Source organism: Rhipicephalus sanguineus, chromosome 8 (assembly GCF_013339695.2).
Source record: "Rhipicephalus sanguineus isolate Rsan-2018 chromosome 8, BIME_Rsan_1.4, whole genome shotgun sequence".
NCBI lineage: Eukaryota > Metazoa > Arthropoda > Arachnida > Ixodida > Ixodidae > Rhipicephalus > Rhipicephalus sanguineus.
This window is the reverse complement of record NC_051183.1, coordinates 165,822,337-165,839,175: the sequence shown is the minus strand read 5'-3', so window position 1 is coordinate 165,839,175 and position 16,839 is coordinate 165,822,337. Positions and strand designations below refer to the sequence as shown.

The following is a 16,839-nucleotide window of genomic DNA, read 5'->3' as shown; positions in this document are numbered from 1 at the left end:
AACTATGGCGTCGTCATTGCTAGTTGCGCCAGCTCGGAGCTCAGCCGGAGCAGTGACGCCGTGGAAGTTGGGGGTCACCTTCAGGTCACATTAGATGATGTCAATGTCGCATGGTGCACATACAGTGCTGGATTGCAGATGCGAACTTCAAAATTCATATAAATTGCCTTCCAAGCTAATTCAATGTTGAGATTTGATAGAAGATATACACAGGTTCACAGGAATCGATCCTACGGGCTTTCTCAGCTGCGAAATTTTCACTCAGTACCCCTTAAAGGGCCCCTAAACCACCCAGAGGTCAAAATTTAGTTGTGGTGCGACAGTTGTGCACGAGTCTACAACGAACACTTAGCCGTGAGAATTTTTCGAAACGGTGCCGTAATGGCGGAGTTACACGCGTTTGATGGTCGAAACGCTGCCTTCACTCGTTTCACTCTTTCCTTCACTACCCTCCACTCGTCTGCTCGTCTCCTCTCCGAAAGCCACTTTGCCCTCCTCGCTGAGTGCCCCTCCCAATCTCAAGTGACACACCGTCATCGCTGACGCACTCTTCGAAACACCAGGCACTTCCGGTTGCCTCGACTCCGTGCTTCTCGGCTAACTGCTGTTGTTGCCGTGCCGGCCCGTGCTCGTACGAATTGTGCCGGTATGGACCCTGTGTTGCGCGCACGCCTTCAAAAGATCGCCAACATGATGGACCCATATGGTGACACGTGTCGCATCTTTTCGTTTTTCCAGTCGGCACTTTTGCAGCCAAGCACTGATGCATAAAAGCCATCGCAAAACACTGTCGGATTCAGTCCACACAGCTTATCAGACCGCTTGGCGTGACTGTGCTGGTATGCTAGCGATTTGGCAGTTGCGTTACAGGCTGCAATTTCCGATTCGCAAGCACACACACGCGGGCAACACGACGAAGAACAGCAAGGAGCGCGGGCAGCTGCTTGCAGACTAACCAGCAGTCGTAGGTTCTTCAACCAGTCACAGCATCGCCTGCATACCGCATCACAGATTCAGCATGCTGACGTCACACATGTCACTAGGCAGACCAGAAGGGCCTGGAGAGGAGAAGAAATTGTTTCTTGGAATTTGTGGCGTGCCTCCGGCTTGTAGCGCTGCCACGTGTGGCATTGTTGATCGTGACGGCATTCTGCGCATGATGCGCGTGTTTAGTTGAAATGTTTGAAAAATATCGGAGGTGGTCTAGGGGCCCTTTAAGGGGAGATGTGGCAATGAAAACTACTTTTGTTATATGTGGGGATAAATTCATGAAATTTGGCACGTAGATGTGAGTCGTTATGCAGATATCGTAACTGAACTATGTTTTGAGCTGCCTGTTGTAATTTTTTAGTTACAGCACTTGATAAGCTCTCATTGTCATCCACAAATTAATTATACACTGTCAAGATTTTTGCATTGTAAGTATAGTCACAAGGGCTATAAAGCTATTGGTTTATATTTTAATATTCTAATAAGCTCAAAAAAGATTTTTTCAAATGTCCTCTACATATTGTCTTACAACTTTTTACAAAAATTTTAAAATTATAAATATCTTAAAATGGTTTCCATCTGGGCTTGTTGGTAATTTTGCATGTTGAGTGGTGCAGCAGAAAATTAGATGCGCGGACAAAGGAAAGAAACACGCAGATACTGCTGACTAACAACTGTGTTCTCAGCTAAGACACACAGACCCAAAGTGCCCTTTTGTCTGTGAGAAGAGGACATGGCAGGCTCATCTTTTGGCCTCTCTGGCAAAGCAGGTTGACGAGTCAGATTGCTTCAGCGTAAAGGACTCGAAGTTGCCTCACTGATCAGGGACAAAGGGACCACCATATCCTCAGCATTCTCGATTGACATTCAGGACCTGTACTACTCGATCCCACATGGCCAGCTTATGCCGGTTTTATGCAGCATGCTCAAAGATCGGAACGTCGCTCAGTTTCAGGATGCTGCCGGGTTCACGGCGGACGCTTTTCTGGAACTATTGAACATGTATCTGAATTCAACGGTTAGTTCCCCGGAAGGAAGCTTGTACACCCGTGAGCAAAAGTATACGAACCATTGTCATCTGTATACCTTTGCCGTCTGCTGTCGAGAGCCTCTCTCTGACAAATTCCATTAGAGTAATGCTCCCGACAGCTATTCCATCAAAGGAATGCTCTAGACAGCAGACAGACAGCTCACGACTAGACAGCGTAGACGGCGATTTTGGCTCACGCTTCCGTGGTCCATATACTTTTGCTCACGGGTGTACATGCAAAAGAGCAGACTCTGCATCAGTTCTCGGGTGGCACCATACCCGTCGGAAGTTTTCCTTGCCGCAGTGATGCTACCGCTGCGCCAATTGCGCCAGACTGCGCCAAAGTGCCCTGTCTGCTACAACCTGCTGCATTTCCTCAAAATTTGGCGATTCTGCGCCAAGCCTGCGCCAAAGGGGTGTACTCTGACTTTCAGAAATGAAACTAACTACATGAGGTTCCCCCATTGAGAGCGACATCGCGCTGTACGCGGACGTTCTCCATGAGAGTGATGAAAATGGAGACAAAATAGTATCAATATGGTGTTGTCAAGCGGACGAAGGAACTGCGTTTTGTGTTTTTTTTTTGTAATCAAAGCATCAACTGTAGGCAACATGGCGTAGCAACAGTCAAGCGACATGCAGCCATGAAACGGCACATTGATGCTACCAGTCGTCATTGAGACGCTTCAGGTGGGCTGCAGCGGCCGAAAACAATCCAGCCGACTTTGGAATTCGGCAGTCCATGGAACGTTTTGCAGTGTGACCGCGTGACAAACGCAGAAACTCTGTTTGTGCTTGGCATGACTCTCAAGGGCATCCCATACTCATGGGCCGACACAGCAACTGCCTTGTTTCCCAAGTTATTTGGAGATTCCGAAACAGCGAAGCAGTTTAGTTGTAAGAGGTTCAAGGCATCCTACATAGTTAGTGATGGCCTCGGGCCGTATTTCAAGAAACTTGTGCTTGACGAGCTGAACAAGCCGAATGTGGTTTTATCTGTTAGCATTGACGAGACCCCTCTTCCTGAACAGAGGTGCCAACAACTTGATGTTGTAGTTAGGCATTTCTCCAACAAAATGCAGTGAGCTGTGGAACACCTACAGTCTTTCCGGCTGGGCTCTGCGACTTCGGAAATTTTGGCTAGTGAAGTGCGGAGAGCAATGATGGACCTGCCGCTGAAAAATGTCATTTGCTTTTCTACGGATGGCCCTAATGCAATGAAAAGCTTCAGAAAAAAGATGCAGGAAGCATACCCTGACATCATAGATGTAGGAGAGTGCTGCTTGCACAAAGTGCACAACTCATTTGCCCGCGGCTTGAGTGCCATTGGCTCGGATGTCGACGCTGCTGTGGTCGATGTTTATTACTTTTTTAAGAATTCTTCGGCTCAGAATGAATTGTTGAAGGCAGAGCACCTGCTCCAAAAGCTAGTTTTGCTGCTCCAAAACGCAATTTTGCCTGCTCCAAAAGCTGCTCCAAAGTGGCCTAAGCCAGTAGCATCACTGTTGCCGCCTGCGACAGGAAGAAAAGAAATTTCTTAGACCACCGTCGTGTGGTAGGAGTGTGCCGCTACGTAGATGATTATCTTGTACCGTGTGCTGACGACTCAACAAAACCTAGATGTGACACCGAAAAAGAAATCCTAAGAATCTTCAACGAGGCCCGTCCGGACTTCACCTTCACAGTCGGGAAGCTTTCAGAAAACGGACTTAGGTTCTTGGGCCTCGTCTTGACATTCAAGCCCGAACGTGTATGTCGGAGGTATGAACCCAGGTCAAGCCACAGCTTCCTCCCGTCAGATTTGTGTTACTCCAAGAACGTCACTGGGGGACTGGCGTTCTCGGCTCTCTTAGCGGCCTTAGGGCCACATCAAATGGGATGCAGTTTCCAGCGTCAGGTTACAAGGCTACAAGATGCTGGCTATCCAACCCACGTCATCAGAGCCTTAAGCTTCTCGGTACTCGGAAAAATGAAGGGGTAAAAGAAAAAACCCAAGTAACTGAGGATCAGAGCCCATAGCATCAAATAGAAGCGATTCCTTGTGTGCATGGTCTTAGCTGTGACCTGAAGAAGATGGCTAAGCGCCAAGGTATGTTCTGCCCCACTGAAAGGACGCATGACGTGCAGGCACGTCAACAATGACAACGTAAAAACTCGATGCGAGGTGAAGCACAGGAAGAACTACATGCTACGTGACCATGGTGTAGTATACGGGATACCACTGTCATGTGGTTTTGTGTACGTAGGGCAGACGGGACGCTGCGTGAACGACGGAGCAAGGGAACATGCAAACAATGTTTGGGCATTCGCAATCATGGGCCACCTTTCGGTCCATTATTGGACTTGTGGGTGCCAAGCCCTCTTTGACAGCACGGAAGTGATTGCCAAAAGCAAGGACATGGACGCTCGTGTAATTATAGAGGCTATCGCCATAAAAACGAAAGGCACGGCTTGCATCGGTGCCCCGTCGGTTATGCTGTCACTGAAAGAAACCGACTACCTTTGTGACGAGTGCCCCACTCTTTTTAATCTTGTTTAAACCTTTCTAATCTGTGACCACCGGTTTTTAACTATAGATAACCGCACCCATACCTGCCAAGTTTTACGATTTCGTTGTAAAGTGCCCGATTTTCAGCACATTTTTACGAGTATCGTAATGACAACTATATTTCTGCAGTTTTTCATGTTTCGGGTAAAAAAGCTTGCAAACTGAACGCGCTGCTTCAGACAGCCAACTGCACCAGCTGAATCTGGCCTTCTTTTTTTTTTGCGGGGCCATGCAGGCAACACTGTATCGGCTTATATCCAGAGTCAAAGCTAAAGCCAAAGTGCGTTGACTTCGCGGATAGCGGAAATGTGTTTGACTTTCTTGTTACCTTGTGCGCTGTGGGAGTTGCGTTGCACATGTTTTTGCAGAGCTGTAGCGTACGGTTCAGTCCTAGCAGCTCACGAGATGTTTGAGAAGAAATACTTTCAAGTGTTTATTCCAAGCTATTCGGCTAACTTTCCATTTATTAAGAGTTGACGTAAAGGTGAGCGGTACGCATTTTGTAGTTTGTGCTGCTGTGATGTGAACATTTCACACGCTGGTCACCGGGATGTTCTGCTACATCTGAATCAGAAGAAACACAAAGACTTGGTGAAACTTGTGGACGCTAACGAGAAACTTGGAGGGTACTTCAGCAGAGCAGATCTCAATACTACATCTCGAGCGGAGTGCCTTTTTACTGCATTCCTGATTGAACACAATCACGACTGCTGATCACGCTAGAGACCTCTTTCGAAAAATGTTTCCGGACTCGAAGGAAGCTAAGAACTACGCCTGCGCCCATATGAAGACTACGGCAATTGTGAAGGAAATGGCCAACAAAGCCATCGACAAAGTGATAAGTCACTTACAGCACGCTCTCTTCCGGTCGCCACAGATGGGAGCAATGACGTCGGCAATGATGCAAAACTGTATCCAGTCGTGGTGACGTTCTGTGATAGTACTTTTCGCACTGCCTTGCTCGCGATGCCTGCCCTCGAAGGTAACTCCACGGGACGAAGCATCGGTGCGCTTGTCGTGGGCACACTAATGAGCAAAAAGATACCGCTCCAGAACTGCATCGGCATGGCATGTGATAACGCACGAGTCATGATTGGGTTGAAAAACGGAGTGGCTGCTGTGCTGAAAGGAAGACATGAGAACATTGCCATCATGGGCTGTTGTTGCCATTCGATCAATCTGGCGGCACAGGAAGGCTCAGCGTGTCTTCCACTGAATGTGGATGAGGTGCTGTTTGACATTTTCTACCTCGAGAAAAGCTCAAAAAGGAAGGACAAGCTGAAAGCTTTTCATTCTCTCCACAATGTAGAGGCCAAGAAAATTTCAAAGCATGTCAGCGTCAGGTGGCTCTCTCTCGGAAGGAGCCATCTGACGCTTAAACGGCTTGTGGACCAGTGGCAGCCACTGCTTAGTTTCTTCCGTAGTGAAGTAAGGCCCTCCGGGCAGGTTTCCAAGTTTCCCAGCAAACCGTGTAACCTTTGCACTGGCCTTCAGAAGCATGCAAAGGAAGCAGAAAGCAGTCATCAGAGCAAAAGACCAAGACTAGACACAAATGTCCCCGTGTCGGATACAGCTCCTAAACAAATCCAGAACCGTCCAGGCAAGGTCTTAAACAGAGGAGAAAGGCTATTCATGTTTCTTTCATCAGATGTAAATAGAGCGTACTGTGACTTCTTGCTGTCGGTAGTTCCAGAATTTGAAAAGGTGAACGTGTTCTTGCAGTCTGGAGCCCCTCAAGTGCATCTGCTGCATGAAGTGCTTAGCAGCTTGCTAAGGGAGATCATGTTGCGTTTTGTCAAACCTTCAGTTATCAAAGAAGCTGATGTGCTGGCAGACGTTGACTACAAATCTTCCATCAGCCAAAGAGATAATGAAGGTATTGTAATTGGTAGTTGGACCACGCAGACCTTGCAAAGCCTAAAGAAAGAAGCAAGGGAAGAGTTTTTTTACACATATAAGAAGGTTCTTCGTTACAGCAACAGAGTGCATGATCCTGAAATTTCCACTGAAGTGTGAGCTGCTGAAGAGTGCAGAAGTAGCAAGGCTTGCTTCCATTGAACATGCCAGGTCTTCTGGTGTCATGTAGCACCTGATCAACCGCTTCCCAGTGTTACCACTTCAAGAGGGGCAAGATGTGAATTCTGCTCTGGACGACATTCAGGCAGAGTTCGTGCGTCTTCAGTTGGAAGGACTCCCAGCTGAAGTACCTAAAGAGCAGCGGACTGACGAGCAATGGCGGGCGGTCTCCAGTTTACAAGAAGTGGATGGCAGGTTGAAGTATGCTAGACTTTCGAAATTTATGTTGGGGGTCCTAACACTCCCGCATAGCATCGCGGAGTGTGAAAGGGTCTTCGGCAAAGTGAAAAAGGCGCACACCCAGTTCCGTGCCTCCATGTCAAAAAAGACTGTGGAGCAGTCGCTTGTCGCAAGATGTGCACAGTCACACTCGGGAAAGTGCCACGAACAGGTCTTTGACAAAGACTTTCTGAGGAAGGCCATGGCTGCCACGGCCTCTATGCTAGCCCACCCCTCCACTTCCGAGACTTCAGAACTTTTTGTGCCTCTTTTGCGAAGCGTTCCTTTTGTATTTCATTCGTCTAAGCCAGTTTTTAGAAAATAAAACGGTATTTTAGTATTTTTGTGCCCAGTTTTAGTATTTTTTTTGTCATCTCCTGTAGTACTTTAGAACTGTGGGGTTGGCAGGTCTGCGCACCCATGTATTCTACAGAGGGTTTCAATAAGTGCCAGTTGTTAGTCAGCAGCGTCTTCGTTTTCGTTCCTTCGTCCGTGCGTCTAATTTTTCGCTGCAGCCACTCAACATATTGCCACGTGCGTTTCTTTATCACTTTTGCTTTATTCGGTTTTCGGCCACAAAGACTGTCAGCAACGCTCAGCGCGAACCGCGCCTCGTTGTTCGAGAACCTTCGCGATCATTGTAGATCGTTTTGTTAAGATTGCGCGCAAGACGCGCACACCCGAGCTTATTCTAGAATTTGCACGACAGCCAGCGATAACGCTGGAATATTTGACGGTACATGTTTAAATGCCAACGTGCTTCACCGCTTGTCAGTTGATCGACGGACGACGCCCTGTTCGCCGCTATCATTGTACAGCGTGCATTGCTGTAGTTCTAGTTCTCATTTTCCGGCCACAAGTTCGGCCAATAAACAGTTTCATCCTACAAACGCTGACTGCTGCCTTCGTCGACGTCACGACCACGTGACATCTGGTAGAGGTGCTGCTTCTTCCATGATCCAGATGCCCCCGCGAAGCGCTGACCCAAGCCCAAGCCGCGAGGAGGACGACGGCAAAGAAAACCCGGATCGTCGAACAAGCCGCAGGCAGAAGGGACTGCAGCCAGAGTACGGGCTCCTTCCCGAAAACACCAGGCAGCCCCAGGTCCCAACACCGACCGCAGCGACGATGACCGACCCCGTGCAGCCTGCGCCGATACTTCTCCGGCAGCCCAAGGAGCCGCCAACTTTCCGCGGGTCGTCATTCGAAGACCCGGAAACCTGGCTCGAGACCTTCGAAAGGGTCACAGCGTTCAACAACTGGGACTCCGAGGACAAGCTGCGCCACGTCTACTTTTACCTGGAAGATGCAGCAAGGACCTGGTTCGAGAATCGGGAGTCCACTCTTCGAACCTGGGACGCCTTTCGCAGCGCTTTCCTGGAGACGTTCACAAGCGTCGTCCGAAAGGAAAGGGCCGCTGCCTTGCTGGAGACACGGGTCCAACTTCCAAATGAAAGCGTGGCCATCTTTGCAGAGGAAATGACCCGGCTATTTCGCCACGCTGACCCTGCCATGCCCGAGGACAAGAAAGTCCGCTTCCTCATGCGAGGGGTAAAGCAAGAGCTCTTCGCTGGTCTGATGCGGAACCCACCTTCGACAGTCGAAGAATTCGTCTCAGAAGCGACGACGATTGAGAAGACGATGGAAATACGAACCCGCCAGTACAATCGCCGTACGATTGAAGACAGCCCAGCTGTTCATGCCCTCGCCTCCGACGACCTGCGCGAAACGATCCGAGCGATCGTTCGGGAGGAACTGCGCAAGCTATTACCCTCACCACAGCCTCAAGTGGACTCGATCGCAGAGGTCGTTCGATCAGAAATCCAGCAGTCGCTGGGCAACCTTGAACCGCCACTGCCCCAGCCGCAAGCCATGAACTACGCTGCTGCAGCCCGACGCAACGCCCCCCCTCCTCGCCCACGTCAAGACGCCGCGCCGCTCCAGCAGTCCCACCGTCAGGCACCACCGCCGCCGCCACCGACGTCATACCGCCCACCAGCCGGCCAGCGATACACGCTAAGGAAGACCGACGTTTGGCGCGCCCCTGACAACCGCCCGCTCTGCTACCACTGCGGGGAGGCCGGCCACACGTACCGCCGCTGTCAGTACCGACAGATGGGGCTTCGAGGATTCGCCGTCAACGCGCCGCGCCCACAGCCTGGCGAACGGCCTCGCGACATCGACGACTACCTCACCGGAACACAGTGGCAAGAACGACGACCTTCCCACTCGCCTTCACCGGGCCGCTACATGTCACCGCACTGCCGGCAGTACACTGGCCCAAATCGGGGCCGGTCGCCTAGCCCGTATCCATGAAACTAAGGGCAGCAATCGATGGAGGTGCGGTTGCTGTACGACGAACTACCGAAGATCCTCCGCCGCCGACGACCGAACGAAGCCCTGACGTCAAAACTTCACGGCCTGAGGAAGACCTGACGACGCCACGTCGAAGCAGCGGAACAAACCGACGCAGCCGTGACCCGACGCCGCGACCCAACCGCAACGCAAGACGACGAACTAGCGACCTCGACGTTCTCATTGATGGCCACAACGTCACCGCTCTCATTGACACTGGAGCCGACTATTGCGTCATCAGTGGGCCTTTCGCCACGAAGTTGAAGAAAGTTAAGACTGCTTGGGAAGGCCCCGAAATCCGTACCGCTGGAGGCCATCTAATAACGCCGTCTGGAGTCTGCACAGCAAGAGTAACAATCAATAATCGCACGTATCCTGCGAGTTTCGTAATCTTGCAACACTGCTCCAGGGACGTCATACTTGGCATGGATTTCTTAAACCATCATGGCGCCGTCATTGACTTAAGAACCAAGTCGATAACCCTATCGTCGGACAAAACGACACCGCCGGATACGAATCCATGTCACCATGCCCTGAACGTACTCCAGGATCAAGTTACCATCCCGCCTCGCTCCAGCGTCATACTTCCCGTCAGCACCGAAAAAGCTGAAGACATCGAAGGTGTAATCGAGAGCGATCAGCGTTTGCTACTAGACCGTGACATCTGCGTTGCAAGGGGCATTGCTCGGTTGCACGAAGGAAAAGGAAGCGTGATACTAAGGAACTTCAGCCAAGAATACAGACACCTGAGCAGGGGCACGACGATTGCATACATAGAAGAAATCTTGGCCGTCAGCGATGCATTTGCCTTTTCGGATTACGACGAAGCTACGACGACTACACCAACAGCTGAGCCACCCTTCGACGTAAACCCAAATCTTCCCGCTCGCCAACAGCAACAGCTTCGATGCCTTCTGCAGAAAAACAAGGACTGTTTCTCGTCGTCATCGCGGGTCCGACAAACACCCCTTGCTAAGCACCGCATTATAACAGAAGAAAATGCTCGACCACTCCGTCAGAGTCCCTACCGGGTTTCGACGCGGGAACGGGAGGCCGTGAAGAAACAGGTCGACAAAATGCTACGCGACGACATCATCCAGCCGTTGAAGAGTCCGTGGGCATCCCCCATGGTGCTAGTGAAGAAGAAGGATGGGACTCTCCGTTTTTGCGTCGATTATCGTCGCCTGAACAAAGTCACGAAGAAGGACATGTATCCCCTTCCCCGGATAGACGACACCCTGGATCGATTACACAACGCAAAGTACTTTTCGGCAATGGACCTCAAGACCGGTTACTGGCAAATAGAAGTCGACGAGAGAGACCGAGAAAAGACTGCCTTTATAACGCCAGACGGCCTGTTTGAGTTCAAGGTCATGCCTTTTGGTCTTTGCTCGGCACCTGCGACTTTTCAACGGGTTATGGATACAGTACTGGCCGGCTTGAAGTGGCAGACGTGCCTCGTGTACTTGGACGACGTCGTTGTGTTTTCCTCAAACTTCGACGAACACCTTCGGCGCCTTGAAGGTGTACTTCAAGCAATCAAGACCTCCGGACTCACTTTGAAGCCTGAAAAGTGCCGCTTCGCGTACGAGGAGCTCTTGTTCTTGGGTCATGTGATCAGCAAGGATGGTGTTCGCCCGGACCCGCGGAAAACAGCTGCCATCGCTGACTTCCCGACGCCAACCGACAAGAAGGCCGTACGCCGTTTTCTCAGCTTGTGCGCCTATTACAGACGTTTTGTCAAGGAATTTTCACGGATCGCCGAGCCACTGATGCAACTCACGAAGGCCGACGTCGAATTCAGGTGGGAAACGTCGCAAGTTCAGGCATTTCAAGAATTGAAACGACGCCTGCAGATGCCTCCGATACTTGCGCATTTCGACGAGCACGTCGATACGGAAATCAACACCGACGCAAGCAGCGTAGGACTCGGCGCCGTCCTTGTGCAGAAGACCGACGGATTGGAAAGGGTCATCAGTTATGCTAGCCGGTCGCTATCAAAGGCAGAAATCAGCTATTCCACAACAGAAAAGGAGTGTCTGGCCATCATCTGGGCTACATCAAAGTTTCGCCCCTACATCTATGGCCGGCCCTTCAAAGTTGTGAGCGACCGCCACGCCTTGTGTTGGCTAGCCAACTTGAAGGACCCTTCAGGTCGCCTCGCACGGTGGAGCCTAAGACTTCAAGAATTCGACATTACAGTCGTTTACAAGTCCGGAAGAAAACACTCCGACGCCGACTGCTTGTCTCGTGCCCCCGTCGACTCACCGCCGCAGGACGACCACGATGATGACTGCTTCTTGGGAACCATAAGTGCCGACGACTTTGCTGAACAACAGCAAGCCGACCCGGAACTCAGGGGCCTTGTGGAATACCTCAAGGGCAGGACCACCGTTGTTCCAAAAGTATTCAGGCGGGGATTGGCATCATTTTTCTTGAAAAACGACGTCCTCGTAAAGAAGAACTTCTCTCCGGCCTGGGCCGACTACCTCATCGTTGTACCTTCGGCACTGCGACCAGAGGTTCTGCAGGCCCTGCACGACGACCCGACGGCGGGCCACCTCGGCTTTTCCCGCATGCTCGCGAGGATACAGGAAAAATACTACTGGCCACGCCTTCCTGCCGACGTCGCCCACTACGTTAAGACTTGCCGAGATTGCCAGCGACTGAAGACACCGCCGACTAGGCCAGCGGGGCTTCTGCAGCCAATCGAACCACCTCACCGGCCGTTCCAGCAAATCGGGATGGACCTACTGGGGCCGTTCCCGACGTCGACTTCCGGCAACAAGTGGATCGTCGTAGCAACTGACTACCTCACCCGTTACGCCGAGACAAAGGCCTTGCCCAAAGGCAGTGCCGCCGAGGTAGCCAAGTTCTTCGTGGAGCACATCGTCTTGCGTCATGGCGCCCCAGAGGTCCTCATAACAGACAGAGGTACCGCCTTAACGGCGGACCTAACTCAGGCGATCTTCAAATACAGCGAGACGAGCCACCGCCGCACCACCGCCTACCATCCACAGACCAATGGCCTCACCGAGCGCCTAAATAAGACCATCGCCGACATGCTGGCCATGTACGTCGACGTTGAGCACAAGACGTAGGACGCCATCCTTCTGTACGTGACCTTCGCTTACAACACGGCCGTCCAAGAAACGACGCAGATGACGCCGTACAAGTTGGTCTACGGAAGAAGCCCGGCGATGACGCTCGACGCCATGCTACCCAACGTCACCGACGAAGAAAATCTCGACGCCGCCGCTTACTTAGAGCGCGCCGAAGAAGCACGACAGCTCGCCCGCCTACGGATCAAGAAGCAGCAGACGACTGACAGCCGCCGCTACATTCTTCGACGACGCCACATGGAATACCAACCCGGTGACCGAGTATGGATATGGACGCCAATACGCCGACGGGGACTTAGTGAGAAGCTTCTTCGACGATACTTCGGACCGTACAGGGTACTTCGACGCCTTGGCGCACTCGACTACGAGGTTGTCCCTGACGGCATTACGAACTCTCAGCGGCGCCGTGCACGACCTGAAGTCATCCATGTCGTGCGCCTCAAACCATATTACGCACGTTAGCGAATCTGAGGACTGTGATTTTGCTTTATTATTGTGCTTTCTTTCTTGTGCTTATTGTTTATTGTACTTTGTTGCTCTATTCTTGTTATTTATTGTTGCATGCATTGGCCTGTTCTGTTTTAAGCATCGGGACGATGCTTTTTCAGAGGGGGCCATTGCCACGTGCGTTTCTTTATCACTTTTGCTGTATTCGGTTTTCGGCCACAAAGACTGTCAGCAACGCTCAGCGCGAACCGCGCCTCGTTGTTCGAGAACCTTCGCGATCATTGTAGATCATTTTGTTAAGATTGCGCGCAAGACGCGCACACCCGAGCTTATTCTAGAATTTGCACGACAGCCAGCGATAACGCTGGAATATTCGACGGCACATGTTTAAATGCCGACACGCTTCACCGCTTGTCAGTTGATCGACGGACGACGCCCTGTTCGCCGCTATCATTGTGCAGCGTGCATTGCTGTAGTTCTAGTTCTCATTTTCCGGCCACAAGTTCGGCCAAATAAACAGTTTCATCCTACAAACGCCGACTGCTGTGTTCGTCGACGTCACGACCACGTGACAATATAAAAATCTGTACGCTGTGCAGGCAAACGTGAAAGCTTTATGGTAGGTGCTCACCGATATTTCAGAATTCAATTGCAAAGAATGGAATGATTTCATCTTTGTTGTGAAATGGCTCAGAGATGATTGACAGCCACTGCATAAAAAATGAAAGCTGAAAAAACAGCACTGAAAGAAAATGGGCTCGGAGCTGAGAACACGGAACTCAGAATAGAGCTGGGTTTATTTTTCATGAGAGTAATGCAGCACTGCAGCTAGCTATCTTGAACTCAAATCTCTCCTCTTTGCAAGGATGCCAAGATAGTACTGTGCCAAGGCAACTGCGCCAGATTCGCATGTTCTCAAGCACGATTACTTCAATTTTTGATGGCAGCACAATAGTAAAGTGCTTTCTTCTCTATTTCTGCTGCGTATTTTCACCGCAATGTAAAAACAGGCCTATAATATATATAATATATATAAATATAATAAACTGAAAAATGAAATATTTTGGTCACATTGACACATTTCCCCTTGACTGGCAAGCGGTTTATGTTGTGTCGCACTATGCTTTCCATCAACATGCAAGCTTCACTCGTGTAAGCAGATAGACGAGCTTGCTGCTTTTGCGGCCTCAGTGCTGATGAGCAGAAAGCATCCCACGATGGTTTCTCGGCCTCGGCTGCATAGCATTGCATCAATGCTGAACTAGTTTCAGAGGCCCTTATAGCAGGAGAATACTCCATTGGAATAAAGCATCACCTACAAAACTTGGTCATACAGTAAAAGCTCGTTAATTCGGATTTCTAGGGACCGGAAAAAATGTCCGAATTAACCGAATGTCCGAATTATCGAATGGCCGAAATAAACACAATAAATGCACGAGTTTTTTCAACATACCTTTACATAACAAAGTAATCGCGGATGCTTGTTTGTTTTCGAGCAGAAATTCGCGCGGACGCAATTTTTCTGAGCCCTTCAAGGTGCTCAGCAGCTCGCATGATGTCTGCAGTACCGCAAAAGTTTCACCCGTCATCCACGCTTTTCGGTTGGCACGGTAATCCACGGGAAGATTGTTGATGTTCTTAAAGCAGCGTGGCCTTTGAACCTTTCCGATAACGAGAAGCAGAAAGCGCTCTGTTCCCGTCACGTTGGGGGATAAAAGTACGGTTACTCGTTCCTTGCTTCTTGCCGCCGATTGAAGGATCCCCTTTCATCACTCTTCATCACTTCTTGTCGGGAGAGCCCGTTATTCAGAGCACGCAAAATTTCTACTTTGGTGGTGAAGTCCTTGGCCTCGTACTTGGGCCGCTTCGCCGGCGTTGCCATCGGCGGAGAGTGCGGTCGCACGAGAAGTCAGCACAAAAGCACCAGCAACGATCAAGCTAAAGGAGCCGTACTGAAACGTTCCTCGATAAATCGGCGATCAACGATGCAGCACACCAACGGGAACAAAGCAACAAAACCCACACGCGAAAAAAAGGCGTTCAACCAGTCTCAATCCAAGCCAAGTCGATAATTGATGTCCATGGCGATGCTGCGTTTGAGCTTCACTTTTGTTCCGAATAGTTCTTTTTTCGTTTTTGAGCCTCGCCAGCGGCCCGAAAGTCGCCGAATTATCCGATTTGCGGTCAAATCTGTCCGAAATAACGAGCGCCCAGTCTCATAGAGTGATGCGTATATTTACAGGGACCAGATGACGTGTCCGAATTAACCGATTTTCCGAATTAACGAGAGTCGAATTAACGAGCTTTTACTGTATCTGTGTTTGTTTAACTAAGGTTGGACAATTTGTCTGTGACAATTTGTCTTGCATTATCCCACCGTGTTTTGCATGTTATTTGCACTGTTTTTTTACAATGGTATTGTTTTAGCACAGTATTGTCATGTTTTTTGCATTGCAAACCTTAATATTGACACATAACACTATAATTTTGCTTGATTGTGTGAGTTCATAGAAAACACTTTGGGTGAGTGTATGTTGCATTTTTACTAATGCTGCATGGAATAACTGTTTTAGTTCCTCAGTTCCCATTACTGTTTGTGTGTATTCAATGTATAATGGACACTTACTTTTAAATACTCTCTCCCTTAAACAATGCCTCATCTGAGGCATGCAAGCATTTTGAAAAATAAAATAAATAAACAAATCCAACAAATAAGTTCTGGCGTGCTGCTACAGGCGGAGCTGGAGGCAAACCTGCAGAACCTGCGTGAGCGCAACGAAGAGCTGAAGGAGCTCATACGCAAGGTTGAGAATCAAGGAAGCATCAACGTTGACGAGGCAGTCGTCACTACCGCGCCGCTCTACAAGCAGTGAGTGTTGCACTGTGCTCATTTAGAATAATGCAGTGCTCATTGTGCAACCCCGATTATGCAACTTTGGGAGGCCATGCAAAAACATTGTACTATAATCGAAAAACTAAGAATACAGGCAGTGGCGCTCAGTCTTGCCCAAGAAATGGTTACAGACGGCAGCATGAAATTTCAAGGGTGGTACTAGATTAAATTATTTTAAAAAATGACAGCCAAGCACTTAACTGGACGAGGTGTTAGCTAATCTTTATTCTCACCTTTAAAAACATTGAATCTGATGCACGTCGTCTTTTCAATAAAACGAGTCGTAAAATTGTCTGTGCATCAGAATCGGGTAGAAAACGAAAACCCCGTTGACAACAGCATCCCATCAGAGGGGTCATTGCCATCGTAAAATGGTGACAGAGCACATTTCTTGCGTGCTTCATTTCGTGAGCTACTTCCCAACAAAGGACCCTTCCCCTTGCGGGGAAAGTCTCGAAAGACCTCTTGATCTCGGAGGCATCCATTTTGGCAGTTGCCCCTACCAAAACGGCTGAGGGCAGCACAGGAAAATTAAAGGCGGATTGGTGATGTGCCGCTTCAAGAGGAAAGTTATTTTGCACACTGAAGATAGCTATATCAAGTCATTTTTTTGAATGCCCGAGGCCTGTGACTGTGAGTAGGGCAAATAAAGGGGAGATGTTCAGCTGCATGTCGAAAAGGGGAAAATATAGGAGCCTTGAAGACTTGCTTGCTGACAATCTCAAGCAGCTCTGTATAGATCGAGCTTCCCTTGGTAACAACCCTTGAATAGGCACGTGAGTAAGACGTGTCCAGAAGAATCATAAAGGCACGGAAACTAGATCACTGCAGAAAATGAACTGCCAGGAGAATAAATTTGCCATTATGTGAAGGCATATTGTACAGGTCTCTTCTCTCTTTCTAATCGGAAACTTAGGGGCATGTCAGTTTTATATTGAAAAGTTATGTGATGAAACTTTTTGGGCGCAGCACTAAGAAATGCACAGATAGAGACACATAGTAGACACGATGAGCCCTGACTCCTTTGGAGTTGTAAGTCAGTGTCCGTCGTGTCTACAAGAACGAATTCAGAAACAGCGCGAGCACACGGGACTAGAAAGACAGACAGGACTTTGCGCTGGCTAACAACATGAGCGTTTATTTCGTGCGAACACATATA

The 16,839-nt window shown here is 49.6% G+C and overlaps 1 protein-coding gene across 3 annotated transcripts in view; it reads left to right on the top strand.

Annotated features, from left to right (window-relative positions):
* The window catches only part of LOC119402460 (tumor susceptibility gene 101 protein), a 255,350-nt gene that overhangs the window by 99,906 nt on the left and 138,605 nt on the right, over positions 1-16,839 (top strand). For all 3 annotated transcript variants that reach the window (XM_049418650.1, XM_037669616.2, XM_037669615.2), the window contains exon 10: positions 15,523-15,656. In XM_049418650.1, coding sequence (XP_049274607.1) covers positions 15,523-15,656 — 134 coding nt within the window. The remainder of the gene's footprint in view (positions 1-15,522; positions 15,657-16,839) is intronic.